At 37.4% G+C, this 13,516-nt stretch overlaps 1 protein-coding gene across 8 annotated transcripts in view; it reads left to right on the top strand.

The window, feature by feature from the left end:
- Positions 1 to 13,516, top strand: part of BRINP3 (BMP/retinoic acid inducible neural specific 3) — a 556,809-nt gene that overhangs the window by 256,495 nt on the left and 286,798 nt on the right. For 7 of the 8 annotated variants that reach the window (XM_008268734.5, XM_008268735.5, XM_051820406.3 and 4 more), the window contains exon 3: positions 5,161 to 5,351. The exons of the other annotated variant lie outside the window; for it this stretch is intronic. In XM_008268734.5, coding sequence (XP_008266956.1) covers positions 5,161 to 5,351 — 191 coding nt within the window. The remainder of the gene's footprint in view (positions 1 to 5,160; positions 5,352 to 13,516) is intronic. 8 annotated transcript variants of the gene reach the window in all.

Below are 13,516 nucleotides of genomic sequence, written 5' to 3'. Positions count from 1 at the left end.
ACAGGGAACATGCATCATTACAGCATAAAACAGATTTGATTAATGGAAATGCAAGATCTCTTAGATCTCCGCATTTGTTATTTCCATACAAATTAAACATGTTGGATTAACCAAATAGAACATGTAGTATTTTCTCTTGATGAGAAAATATGAGGAAGGAAATTAAAAGAATAATTTTAAATAAAGCTCTTGAAATGAAGAAAATAATTTCCCGCAATTATGAGCAATTCTGCGTTGATTTAGTTGGGTCATTAATTAGTTTTATTGGAGATGCCCACAAAGAATGTGTTCTCAGCCTCGAGGCTGCTGAACAACAGAGAGAACAGAATAATCTTATGTTATCAAAGTGTTTGCCCACCTGAAATATCACAGTGTGAATTTAGACAGTAAACTTGAGTGCAGCATATTGAGGTGATAAAAAGTACCTGACAGCAGAAGGTGGCTCTCCAGAAGTTTGTCCACAGTATTAGGCTGCTCAGAGCCTTGAAGTTGTAGGAATCCAGGAGAAGACTACACTTTTCCAAAGTGAGTTAGACCAAGTACATTGATATAAGAGAATGCTGATAAATTAGGTAGAGGTGTGATGTTAAATAAAGTACTTCACACTTGCGATTTTACTGAGGAAAATCACTTCAAAGCCTTTGAATTGAAATTTACTGATTCACATGTTATTTGATTTTTTGATCCCTCAGGTCATTGATTTTCTTATTCAAATATATTGCAAGGAATGTAGATAATAAGAATAGATAATAAATACTAGACAATTATAGAATTGTTGATTCTGCAGTGTAGTGATCGGTGTTACAGACTTATTTCAGAAAATCACATAAATAAGTTCTTTCTTTAGATAACAATCCTTTCTTTGTCAGGTAGAACAGTGAGGACATAAAGCAGTCATAGAGCTTTAAGTCAGAAGGTATCTGGGTTGTTTGCGTTTATTTAATAATTGCTGAGAAAGATGAGCGATGCTGGAATCGCACTCTTCTGTCAGGTGTTTGTCTCAGTCACCAGTAGGAAATGCTCAGCATGTTGGAAAAGGTTTATGTAGGATATAAAACATCACCACCACGTGCCTGTTTCAGTTGTTCAGAGTCCAATTAATTTGTGTTGCTGCTTTCACCCTAATGTGTGACTCCGTGTGACTTTTCCACGGAAGTTAATCAGCACTTTAAGCCATTGACAGAGAGGTCACTGATTTGGGGTCCAGTTATATTACTTTACCTTAATAAAATTATAAACTTGTTTTAGGTATAACAAAGTAAATACCTGTTATATTAAGATTTAGTAAGCACTGTTGTTTAGCTGATGGTTTAATGAATAACTTAGGAACATCGTAATACCATATACTTTGTGCTAATACTAACCAACTAAAACTTAAATATTTTATTTCAAATATTAATATATATTTACACATACATGCAAATTTCTTATAGAAGAGAATTATCCCACAAAAATTAATCAATATCCTGATTTGGAAAGTGAGTAAAGACACTTAAAAACACGCCTGCTGTCTTGAGGAGACATTATAATAAATTTACTGAAAAGGCACAACTCTGAATAGATTTTAAGACATCACCCCAAATCATCTAGATCAGCAGTTTTCCTCAGATTATGGCTCCCAGAACAGTAGCAGTAGAATGTAGTTTTTAAAAATTTTATTATTAGAGAGCATTAGAGAAACCATGCAAGATATAGGTACTGGCAAAGACTTCCTAGAAAAGATCCTGGAGGCGCAGGCAGTCAAAGCAAAAATTAACTATTGGGATTGCATCAAATTGAGGAGTTTCTGTACTGCAAAATAAACAATCAGGAGAGTGAAGAGGCAACCGACAGAATGGGAAAACATATTTGCAAACTATGCAACAGATAAAGGGTTAATAACCAGAATCTACAAAGAGATCAAGAAACTCCACAACATCAAAACAAACAACCCACTTAAGAGATGGGCCAAGGACCTCAATAGACATTTTACAAAAGAGGAAATCCAAATGGCCAACAGGCACATGAAAAAATGTTCAAGATCACTCGCAATCAGGGAAATGCAAACCAAAACCACAATGAGGTTTCACCTCACCCCAGTTAGAATGGCTCACATTCAGAAATCTACCAAGAATAGATGCTGGCGGGGATGTGGGGAAAAAGGGACACTAATCCACTGTTGGTGGGAATGCAAACTGGTTAAGCCACTATGGAAGTCAGTCTGGAGATTCCTCAGAAACCTGAATATAACCCTACCATACAACCCAGCCATCCCACTCCTTGGAATTTACCCAAAGGAAATGAAATTGGCAAACAAAAAAGCTATATGCACCTTAATGTTTATTGCAGCTCAATTCACTATAGTTAAGACCTGAAACCAACCCAAATGCCCATCAACAGTAGACTGGATAAACAAATTATGGGACATGTACTCTATAGAATAATATACAGCAGTCACAAACAACGAAACCTGGTCATTTGCAACAAGATGGAGGAATCTGGAAACATCATGCTGAGTGAATTAAGCCAGTCCCAAAGGGACAAACATCATATGTTCTCCCTGATCAGTGACAACTAACTGAGAACTTCAAAGGAAACCTGTTGAAGTGAAATGGACACTATGAGAAATGGTGACTTGATCAGCTCTTGTCTTGACTGTTGATGTATAATTTAATACTTTATCCCTTTTAGTATTTTTTTTTGTTTTGGTTAATACTATTCGTTGAGCTCTGTGGTTAACACACAATTATTCTTGGGTGTTTGGATTTAGCTGAAGAGTTCTCCCTGATCAGCAACAACTAACTGAGCACCAAAGGGGAAACCTGTTGAAGTGAAATGGACACTATGAGAAACAGTCACTTGATCAGCTCTTGCACTGACTGCTGATGTACAATGTAATTCTTTATCCATTTTAGTATTTTTTCTTTGTTATGTTCAGGTACTATTGGTTGAACTCTATAATTAACACACAGTAGTTAGAAACGTGCCAGCGGATTCCAATTCAATCCCATCAAGGTGGCATGTACCAATGCCATCTCACCAGTCCAACTGATCAATTTCAGTCCACAACTGATCATACTGATAGGTCTAAGAGTCAAAGGGATCACACAAACAAGACTAGTGTCTGCTAATACTAACTGATAGAATCAAAAAGGGAGAGAACAATCCATCATGGGAAGTGGGAAACACAGCAGACTCTGAAAATGGCAGATGTCCTAAATAGCACTCTGGCCTCAGAATCAGCCCTTAAGGCATTCAGATATGGCTGAAGAGCCCATGAGAGTATTTTAGGCATGGAAAGCCAAGACACTCTGGGGAAAAAAAAAAAAAAAAAGACCTAAATGAAAGATCTCTGTGAGTGAGATCCCAATGGAAAGAACGGGGCCATCAAAGAAGGAGGTACCTTTTCTCTCCACTTTTACTATGACCCTGTTGGAATAAGATGGAAGTCAGCGAACTCAAAAGGCTTCCATAGCCTTGGAAACTCATGACTAGAGCCTAGGGAGATTCCTGACGCCATATACAAGAGTGTCAAATTGTTAAGTCAACAACAGGAGTCACTGTGTACTTACTTCTCATGTGGGATCTGTCCTTAATGTGTTTTCCAATGTGAAGTAATGCTATAACTAGTACTGAAACAGTATTTTTCACTTTGTGTTTCTGTGTGGGTGCACACTGATGAAATCTTTACTTAATATATACTGAATCAATCTTCTGTATATAAAGATAATTGAAAATGAATCTTGATGTGAATGGAATGGGAGAGGGAGTGGGAGATGGGAGGGGTGTGAGTGGGAGGGAAATTATGGGGGGGAAGCCATTGTAATCCATAAACTGTACTTTGGAAATTTATATTTACTAAATAAAAAATTAAAAAAATATATTTATTTGAGAGGTAGAGTGACAGATAGTGAGAGGGAGAGACAGAGGCAAATGTCTTCTATCAGCTGGTTCACTCCCCAAAAGGCCACAATGACCGAAGCTGTGCAGATCCAGAGCCAGGATCCAGGAGCTTCTTCTGGTCTCTCACTTGGATGCAGGGGCCCAAGCACCTGGGCCATCTTCTACTGCTTTCCCAGGCCACAGCAGAGAGCTGGATTGGAAGTGGATCGGCATGGACCCTAACTGGCAGCTTTACCCGTATGCCATGTGTGGTATATTTACTCAGCCTTTCATTTGCTCAGCATCACACTGTGTTAATAATGTTCATACAAGAATCGAAAATGAATCTTGATGTGATTGGAAGGGGAGAGGGAGCGGGAAAGGGGAGGGTTCAGGGTGGGAGGGAAGTTATGGGGGGGAAACCATTGTAATCCATAAGCTGTACTTTGGAAATTTATATTCATTAAATAAAAGTTAAAAATATAAATAAATAAAAAAATAATGCTCATACAAGTTTTTCAATCCTAGAAAATTAAATTCTTACATATGGAAAATACTTAAGGATTTTAATCCCAACATTGCTCAGGAAAAAAAATCTCAGTTGTTGACATCTGGTGATTCGATTTATGATAGTTATTTTATAAAGCATTATTGGTTAACTTAAACTTAATGTGTAAGTTCTTTTTAAAAATTCATACATTTTTATAGCTGTATCTGATGTTTCTCTAATCTGGCAAAATGCATTTGTAAAGTCATAATGTTGAGAAATTTCTAAACAAGTTGGATTTGAGTTTCAAAGTATGTTGTAAATAGTGACTCTTTAAAAATAAACAGCTCAAAACAAAACCAAGACAGTTTGTCTTGTGATCATGTTTTTAATTCTTTAGGTCCATGATATCTGAGCTCTATAATTTCTACTCTAAAGTGAATAAATGTATCTTTAGAGTGATGAAAACAAATTAATTGATTCCCTTGCTCTTTTCTCTTAGAAAATACCTTCATTTTTCTTTTCTTTTTTGTTTTAAGTAACCACATTCCTATTCTATGCATGACTATGTATGCATGGATACAGCCTTCCTTCCTTGGGAAAAATTTGTCAGTGTAAGCTGTTCCCTCTAAGATTCGGTTCAAGAGTGTTCACTTCAGGTAAATAAAGTACAAGGATTGCTTCTCCTACTCGTAGCAGATGGCATAAAGGTGACAAAAGCAGTTACTCTAATGGAGAGAACGAACAAGAGAACTTTTTGACGAAAATGTTCAGATGATGCCTTTATGAATAAAAATGAATTTTCTTTCCAGGGAGTTTGGCCGTTGGAAAGTAAATAACCTGGCGGTGGAGAGAAGACATTTCCTGGGCTCCCCTCTGCCTCTCGCCCCTGAATTCTTCCGCAACATCAGGCTCCTGGGACGCCGGCCCACCCTGCAGCAAGTCACAGAAAACCTCATCAAGAAGTATGGGACGCATTTCCTGCTGTCTGCCACTCTGGGAGGTAGGGCGCTTTGACGATGTGTATGCCTGCGTGTGCTCGTGCGTGAACTGCATGCATCACACGTGACGCGTGTCTGTGAGTCCGAGTCGCTGCCACTTGAGTGACTGTAGCATTGTCATTCCCTTTCCCAACACATTTATTGAGAGACTTTTAAATGCCTTTCACAGTGTTCACAATAGTTGGATAGATGAACATCACTTAGTCTGTGCTAAAAATTTGCGTATAGCCTAAGAGTATACATTTAATATAGCCCTGGTTATTACCTTCTGTAATGTGAGGTGATATGCAAATTTTGTTTAAAAAATTGAGCATGAAGTGAACACAGGTGGGAGTCACCAATTCTGGGTACAGAGAGCAGGAACGGTTTACTGGAGAAAATACTAAATATCATGCTCTTTTAGTATTTATGATTGTGATGTATGATATGAAAAAGATGAATGAATATCCATTATGACGACTTCTTTGAAAGTAAAGAGTAATAATTGTAGTTCTTTCTCAGCTTAGAAATCTGAAAAATAAAGAAAACTATCATTTAATACTTTAAATTTGTGATTATGGAAATGTGCAATTCTGTATGTCAAATATACTTAGATGGTGTTGGGAGACATAATACACAATAAAGAAACTGACAATTTCCTAAACTTTAGAAATATCCTCAAATTGTATCCATTTCATTTTGCCTGTGACTTCAAGAGACACTGGGCTCTGTGTTCCTTAGAAAGGGGTTCTGCTCTCTCGTCTGATGGAGAGCCGGAATAGATTGCATAGGAAAGCCATGAAAACTGGGAGTCCTGCTCTTCATGAGTTTCTCAGCAGGTGCACGCACACCCACAGCACAGCGGCCGGGAAGAAGCTTGCTCCTGGTGTTCCCACCTTGGAGAATGAGGCTTTGCTTTCCTTACCTACCCGCCTGTCCATCAGCAAATCATGTCATTTTATTACTGCAGAAGGGACGCCTTGCAAACTCTGTGCTCACCTCCTACATCTCTAGATCCAGACACCACCATGCGTTCCCCTGTGCTACTCCCCTGGTCCACCCTCCACACACGTCCTCTGAAGCTCGAGTCAGCCCACATCCCTGTTTTATTTGGATCTCAGAATGCCTTGTTGTGGACCCTAAAAGCCTACACTTGTGGTCTGATGCTAATTGTCCTCCTGGCCCCCTGTGCCTTTCCTCCTGACACTGTGTTTTGGTCACAATGACCTTCACATTTTCTGTTCAAGTGTAGCTTCCTCAGCCGGGTCTTTCCTGACCATCCCAGCAACAGTGCCCAGGAAACTCCTTATTCCCAACCATTTCATGATCTGAATTTGCATTCTTCATAGTGCTGTTTATTGACTTCTTCTCATGTAAAATTGTTTTATTTGCCTACTGGTTTATGTTCTGTTTCCCTTGCACACTTTTTTGGTTTATTTTCGTTGTTGTTTGTAATCAGGGGTACTGACTGCGTCTGTCACAACTTTACTCCACTGGTGATAAAAGCACTTGGTTACATAGGTTCTCATCAAGCATTGGCAAATGAGTAAATAAGTGAAATTAAACTTTGCTTGGAGACTGGGATTGTAGTTTATTGGATAAATTTTAAAGTTTAGTAGTGTCTTCTGAGGATAATTCAGATCTCCCTGAGGAAGGGTACTGAATGAAGGAAATCTAGAGATCCCAGATGGGTCAGTTCTACAAGTAAAGATTCCAATATAGAGACATCAGGACCGAGAAAAGGTGGTGAGCCAGGTGTGGACAGGTCTGGACAGGCGCAGACTGCTGTGTGTATTTTGGAAATGTAAGTCTGCCGTGTAACCCTAAGCAATTAAAGTATAGACCATTTGGACCCAAAAAATAGGTTCACTAGATGGTATTTCTCCATTACTTTCTTACACAAATAAATCATAAGATAATAAAATAAAGAGGTCACATGACCTTGTGTTGTATCTAGATTCATCTCTCTTCTTTCTCTTAACTACCTCTGAAACCTTCAAAACATTTACTTAACTTTTCTGAATTTTAGCTTTTTTTAGTAAAAACGAGGAGGGTGACACAAATGTGACAAACCATGGGATAGAGGAATATAAATTTAGGGAAAAATTGTTCCAAGCTCAGTGCATGGCATAATGTAAACCTGTGATACATTTATAATTATAATTAGGGAAGCATACACATCCTATAAATTGTAAAATAGTGTAATAATTTTGAAAACAGATTCTGTGAAATCTGTGTCTTCTTGACTTAGTAATATTGATATTTCATGCAATAAAGTCTGAAAAAAATGGATTAAATTATTTCTGCAACTTCTGAATATGTTAGGACTTATTACCATTGTAAGAACAGAGCAGAGTACCTAGGAAAATTTCAGAACAAGAAAGAAGAGACTGGAAGAGGAAGGGCAGGAGAGATTGGAAGGTACAAATTGCACCATGGCTTTTTTTTCCCCATAGAATAAAATTACAGTGACTTTTGATTTAATGATTGCATTGTTGTGGTATTATGATTGCCACATTTTGTCTTTCATCATAGTTTTTGTTTTGCAAAGTTTTTAGTTATTTATAAACCATATATCAAAACCTTTTGGGTTTTAATCACTTTTTTCAGCCACCTGTTCCAGTAATAGCAATATACTCTCTGAAAATTATGTTACTTCAGTTATCTAAAAGTCCTGTTCCAGTAGTTTCTTAAGGAGTGGAGTGGAATTAACAAGCTCATTTGCTTTCTAATCTCTGAATATTCCTTGAATTTTGTGTTCATAGTATTTCTACTAAAATTATATTACTTCTCTAAGTGTTACCTATATTTTTCCTTGAGGAATCTCTGTTGGGTGTTGCTACTAATTTAGTTGAAGTGTATTAAATTATTAAATATCTTAAGGATATAAGTTACCTGCAATTAAAATATATATCAGGAATAGTTTCAGGCAATTTTTAAATTATGTCTGTTGTAATTACACTAACCCTCTTTTGTTGCAATAAACCTATAACTTTAGTGTCATATATTTTACGTGACTGAACATGAAATTATAGTCATATTACTTTTTTTAAATTGAGAAATTTGGTGTTTAAATTTAACTTCTCTCTCTCTTCCTCTACTTCTCTCTCTTTCTCTGCCCTCTTGATTGGCTAAGGCCAAGAATTACTATAATACCTGCATACTGTGTACACCACAAATATAAGCAAGATTTTAAAACAAAACGCCATTTATTTTATAAGTGGGTGATTTCTAAGTACCTACATCTCCTGAATTTAAATATTTATCAAACTTAGTTGAGTGTGAAATACTATGAAAATCAAAGTGATGAAAAAGAAACAAATGAAAAATGGCTTTTTCTCAAAAAGTTATTTAGTACATCATATTATTGACTTAGATATAAAACTTTGAAAAGCATTTTTGAAGCCTTTAATGGGATATTTTATGATAGATAAAGCTAGTGATTGCATTATCTTCCTATGGGAAAATAAATTAGAAAGCGCCTTCTTCAATACATATCATTTTCCTCACTTATTTCTTTTTATAGCTTTTTCAGACTATTTATCAATATTGTAATTCTGCTTGCTTATGTTTTGTATAATGTCATCTAAATTCCATCACTGTTTAAATATCTGAAGTAAGATACTCATTTTAAAGAATCAGTCTTGAAAAATATGGCACTTGTTACATATTGATTTCTAGCTATGGAATATATTTCAGGTCTGTTTTTATAATAGGCTTTATTGTAATACAATATATAAAAAGTGTAGAAATAAAACTGTATCTGTATACTGAGTATAGAAATACAAAAAAATAGTGCATAGGATTAAAAAAAAGTGATTTTAGCTGGGTTGAGCTTTCATTTGAGGCAGAAGGACCTCCTCAGATAGCACCAGATCTGACCTCTGGATCAACTGAAAGGGACAAACCACTAAGGAAACCCAAATATTCGTTAATACTTTCATAGAAATGCTACGGGTAATCCTAGATATCAGTCTCACGTGTGCTTCATCCTCAGCACCCAAGATCCTGGCGTCTGTACCCTGTCTGAGAGCGGCAGCCTCTCTCCGGAGCAAGGCAGTCGGCGCAGGCTGGTCTGTTCATCTGTTCTTGGCAGCAGTCCTCGGGAGAGGAAGGGTCAGCCTCCTCTTCCAACTCCTTTCTTTGGTCAGGCATTTCTGTGAATCTACTGTAAATTGGTGGGCAGAGTCAGAAATATGGAGAAAGGGCTGTTTTGGCTAACTACCTTCCCGAGGAGAACAGTACAGGGGGAAGTGTTCTTTTTCTTCATGGAGATTATTTAAAACCAAACATTTGGGCCAGCATTTATTCTAGGAGCCGACAACAAGATACGAAGATTTAGGGCAGGTGTTGTGTGGAACACTGGTTTGAGCTTCTGCTTGGGATGCTGGCATTTTGTATCAGAATTCTGATTCCAATCCTAGCTTTGATTTCCAATCCAATCACAGCTGATGTGCCCTGGAAACAGAAAGTCATGGCTCATGTGCGTGAGACCCTGTCACCTACATGGGGATGGGGAGGCCTGCATTGAGCTCCTGGCTCCTCGCTTGAGACTGGCCCAGCCCTGGTTGTTGTAGGTATTTGGGTGTTAACCAGTGGACTGAATGTCTTTCTCTGCCCCCCACCCCTTCTAACTCTCTCTCTCTGGGTTTCAAATGAATATAAATACATCTTAATATATAAACAGTTATTATTTTAAAGCAACATTTAAGGGTAATATTTATTCTGAGAAATAAAAAAAGGCAATGGCACTGTTTGTGAACATACAGTTTTTAAAGCTGTAATTAAATGTTTAGCAGACATGCAATTTTTAGATGTGAGTTCTCCCTGAAATTATTTTCCAAACAGATTCTTATGAGACTGTATCTTTTAGTTATCATTTCACTAAATGTATGCATTTCTTCATATACTTTGTTTAACTGCAGAGACTATGTCTATCATGTTTTGATGTTAGAAGATAAGATTAAATTTACTATGTTGCTGATCTAAATTAATAGTGCTCCAGGCAACCAAGACATAAGATAAATGTTCAGGTGTAAAGCATCAGATATTTGATGGTATTATTTCTGGTTCTTTTATATAATGCATTGATAAGGCAGATCAGTTGTCCATTTTATTTATTTATTTATTTATTTATTTACATTTATTTATTTGCTTGAGAGGGTTGCAGGGAGAGGGAGAGAAAAGAAGAGAGAGAGAGAGAGAAAGAGAGAGAGAGAGAGAATCTTCAGCAGCAGCTACACTCCCCAGAAGGCTAAAGCAGCCAGCACTGGAGTAGTCAGAAGCCAGGATCCAGGAGATTCATCCAGGTCTCCCACATGGGTGCATGGGCCCAAACACTTGGACCATCTTCCACTGCATTTCTCAGGTCATTAGCAGGGAGCTGGATGGGAAGTGAACAATCAGGACATGAACTAGCGCGCCCCAATGGGATGCTAGCATTACAGGGAGCAGGGTTACCTGTTGTCCATTACAGCCAGATACATAGTGAGTCACCTATGACAGTGCAGATCCTCGGCCTTCCAGGAGGGACCACTCGGATCACTGATTACACACAGGCATTTACATTGCTGATAATTTTATTATGGTTTAGAGCCTCATTCTTGGAGTGTGGCCCACATACCGACAGCATTAATATCATGCTGGAGCTAGTTAGAAAGCAGAATCTTTGATTTCCTCCCAGATGAATAAATCAGAACTTACATTTTTAACAAGATCTCCAGGTGATGTATATTTACAATAAGTTTCAACAGCACTGTTGAAAGCATCTGTAGAAATTCAGAGTGCACCCAAATGTTCTAGCAATACTACTTCTGAGAATTATTCTTATAAAAGTAATAGCAGAAGTGCATAACTACATACCAAAATGTTTATAATTTTTAATTATAGCAGCCAAAATTATAATTGTATTTTGCTCAGGATGGATTCTTTGCACTCCCCTGGGGAATCATTACTTCCAGGTGTTGCAAGTGGTGTCCTTGTGTTCCTGGGAGTATGATGGTGTCTAGAAAACCGTGCTTAGAAATTTTTCAGTCTTTTCTTGAGGGTATCTGTTAGTAATCAAAAGGTCATTTGCTTTCTGTTGCAACATTGTTCAAAGCATATTATTTTTCCTTGTCAATTCTGTGAAAGGTAAACTCTTTTCTTCCCATAATACCTCCGGATGCCAATTGGTGTTATGCCAAACTGTCTCTTTTTTAACTGCTTTTATAGATTGGTTCCATTTCTTGCCAGAAATATGCCTCACTAAGATGTTTTTCTTATACCTATTTGTTTTCGAACACCATGATTTTTCCCTAGAACACTATATTTGTAAATTAGTAGACTGATGTCACCAGGCAGGTGTACCTTGGACACGTGGAAGGTTCGTGATCAGTTAAGTATTGAAAACAGAGTAAAATCACTAAACAAAATATTATTTAAAAGGACAAAAGCCAAAATATTGTAAGACTTCAATACAAGTAATAATGTGGTCTCTCCTGTCCAAAATGGGACAGTATTTTTATGTCAAAAATTATATCAAAAGTCAAACTTAAAACTGAGTTTGAAACTTAAACAAAACTTACAATCTTACAAAAGCCAAACTTACAATTTAAACTGGGTTTGACATGTTGATTCCTATAGAAAGGATTTCCACCCAGCTGGGCGTTGTTTCCATATAAGTAAAAGTGACATTAAAGCAAAACGGACATTCATAGTGATATCGTCAGAGTCGGCCTTGTTGCAGGGAACAAGAAAAAATGATGCCAATCTCAGAGGATTGTAGTCATAGTTGTTCTGATTTTCCACTTTGGCAGCCATGGGTACCCTGTATCTGTCTGTATCTGTCTCACTTGTATTCCATAGAGCAAAACGTTCTACTTCCCAATACCATAATAAAGAGAACAGATTCAGGAAACATTAGTAGTATGTAAATCCATGCATGCATGTTTGCATCCATGATGATGGAGCCAATACACCACACCATCCTTTTCGATCTTGTCCACTTGATTTGTTCTGTTGTTTTCAGAGTATTATTTCCATCTTCAGTAACCATCAGATCAGAATGGAAACTAAGAAAATCCAAGTGGTGTGAAAATAGTATTAATGTTGTTCTTTTGTTTGTTGTTGTTTTAAAATTTACTTATTTATTTGAAAGACAGAGTTACAAAGAGGAAGACGGAGAGACAGAAAGGGAGATCTTCCATCCACTGGCTCACTCCCTAAATGGCCACCAAGAGCCAGAGCTAGGCTGAACCAAAACCAGGAGCTTATTCTGGGTCTCGCATGTTGGGTGTTGGGGCCAAACACTTGGACAATCTTTCATTGCTTTCCCAGGTGCATTAGCAGGGGGGTGGATCTGAAATGGAGAAACCCTACTGAAACTGGCATCCATATGGGATGAGTTTACTGGATGTTCTTTAATTCTTGTTCCTCATGATCAAAACAGGAGAGGAAAACCACATAATTGCAATAGCCACAGCATGTCAAAAGTGCCCCATTCCAACAGCCACTCGTGGTTTAACATTGAAATTGTGACTCCGTTTTTTTTTTTTTTTTGTCCTTTTTATCTCTTTCTCTTAAGTAGCCTTCCTGCAATTTAATGCATTTAATGCCCACCACAGAGTTGTAGTTGTACAAGATACAGCTGCGTGAATTCTCTTTGGAATAATCACGTCTTTTTATATCCAGTCATTAATCCTTTTCACGTCCTAACAGACTCAGAATATTGAATCATTTTCAAAATCAAATTTCCTTTTTACAAAATGTGTGACTGTCCTTTAGAACCCATGTCATGCTTACGAGTTACAGCTGTTTAAAAATGAGCAAAAAATAACTTTTAAACACAAATATTTTAGATGATTAAATGATAGTATTTTGAATTGCAGATCTGAATATTGTGAACAGATGCATAGAATCCTGATGGACTTTTGTCATGGAATACTTGTGGGAACTTTATAGTAAAAATTGAGAATGTAGTATTCCTCTCAAGGCTGAGAATAAGAATTTCAAAAAATGTGAACCAAAGTTTGGTAATTCACATTTTTTATAGAGTCCTCTGGTGCTGGCAATGAGGCAGACCACGTAAAGCTGCCGCCTGCAATTCTGACATCCCATACTGGTTCCTCCTTGAGTCCCAAATGCTTCCTTTCAGATCCAGCTCCCTGCTGCTGCACCTGGGAAAGCTGTGGAAGATGTCTCAAGTACT

This window comes from Oryctolagus cuniculus, chromosome 13 (genome assembly GCF_051225735.1).
Source record: "Oryctolagus cuniculus isolate XC-2025 breed Fujian yellow rabbit chromosome 13, ASM5122573v1, whole genome shotgun sequence".
Taxonomy (NCBI): domain Eukaryota; kingdom Metazoa; phylum Chordata; class Mammalia; order Lagomorpha; family Leporidae; genus Oryctolagus; species Oryctolagus cuniculus.
This window is presented reverse-complemented; position numbering and strand designations above follow the sequence as displayed.